This window comes from Panonychus citri, unplaced genomic scaffold (genome assembly GCF_014898815.1).
Source record: "Panonychus citri isolate SS breed McGregor unplaced genomic scaffold, ASM1489881v1 Contig00140, whole genome shotgun sequence".
Classification (NCBI taxonomy): domain Eukaryota; kingdom Metazoa; phylum Arthropoda; class Arachnida; order Trombidiformes; family Tetranychidae; genus Panonychus; species Panonychus citri.
In genome coordinates this window covers 1,842,390-1,843,808 of record NW_026515545.1, presented here as the reverse complement: position 1 = coordinate 1,843,808, position 1,419 = coordinate 1,842,390, and the positions used below count along the sequence as shown (strand labels likewise).

At 32.6% G+C, this 1,419-nt stretch overlaps 1 protein-coding gene across 1 annotated transcript; it reads right to left on the bottom strand.

The window, feature by feature from the left end:
- Positions 1 to 723: 723 nt before the first annotated feature.
- LOC128394890 (uncharacterized) lies at positions 724 to 1,218 on the bottom strand. The gene has a single exon (XM_053355262.1). The coding sequence runs from the start codon at positions 1,216 to 1,218 to the stop codon at positions 724 to 726; it is 495 nt and encodes a 164-aa protein (XP_053211237.1).
- Between the last annotated feature and the right edge of the window lie 201 nt (positions 1,219 to 1,419).

Sequence of the window (1,419 nt, the reverse complement as noted above, 5' to 3'; positions counted from 1 at the left end):
GCACAAATATATTCCATGTTTACTGTTCAAAGTTTGAATGACAAATGAACTTGTTTTCACTTGATCATCTCTATTTATACTGTAGTTTGACGAGTGAGCAGAAAAGTTTCGGATCGGACTGAGCGAATCGAGTGAGTGCAGCGACATCTAGTGACGTGTTTAGTAAATTATCAGCAGTAACTAGTCCTAGGTTGAATAAATAACACTTCTCAGGCTCGACTTTATTACCTCTTATTGCTGTGAATTTATGTTCCAATAAATTCTCTTCAGTTGTTAATAAAGATAGTATGTATAAGTCAATTAACTGTTTGATAGGTAAATCCTTGGATAACAAAAATAGAGCAGCAGGAACAAATGGTGTAACTTCTCTCCAGAAATCAATTGGAGTTAGAACATAAGAATCTTTTTCATTATTTTTAATGTCTCACTCGATTCTCTGGTTGCACGTATAGAGAGAAGGCTTTCATTACGTAAGTCCTTGTTGTTGTAGAAATTAAATACAAATTTAAATTCTGATGGTGTTAAGGATATTCCAAATTTAGTTGGTGAACTATTATAACTATAACGTATATCCAGTCGATTACATTTTTCACTTCGAGAAATTTTAAAGATGATTGGACCATTAAAGATTCTATGTGTTCTCCAGATTACACAACCCATTTTTATGTTTACTCTTCAAAGTTCAAATGACAAATGAACTTTCATTTAGTTGAACCTCTCTATTTATAGTGATTTGATTCTGTCCATGAACTGCGCAATCGCAGTTTCAATTTGTTCGACACTTTTCGCGCCAACAATTACGATTGATCCAGTATGGAAGTACATGATCGTTAGTCCATTTAGTTTTGTATATATTGGAGGGAATAATTCAGGTTCATAACTTGTATCTTTTTTACAATATAATTGTTTCAGTTTTTCAGTATTGAACCTTACTGAATTATAACTTGATGCTGTTATATTAGATATTCTGATAAAGATTATTTCACGATCAGGGAACGTTTCCATCAATGTTAGAATTGTCATGGGTAGACTTTTGAATCCAGTTGCTGTAATTTTTCCTGATGCAAAAACCAGCAGCACACCATTATCAGTTCGTATAACTTGAGCATTGAATTTTTTCTTTCGGTTTGTATTATCGACTTTGATATCTATTGGTCCTATTGACCATATTGAAACTATATTATCGATCCGATAATCAGGCCAGATTGATTTGGTCATATTTGATATTATCAAAAAATATTGCACGGAATATTAGTAGTAAAATGACTGTTATAATTATGAAAATGATGATTCGTAAAATCATGTTATGTTTCATCGTATCGAATGAGCTGCCTACCGTCAGCTCATCCTCTTTTATACTTTTTTTACAAAAATTTGAATTTCCCTCCAAAAGTTTGGTCCAGTATGGACACTTTGTGC

What these genes read in the sequence shown, in the direction of transcription:
- LOC128394890 (XM_053355262.1), bottom strand. Translation starts at nt 1,218, where the DNA reads ATGACCAAATCAATCTGGCCTGATTATCGGATCGATAATATAGTTTCA.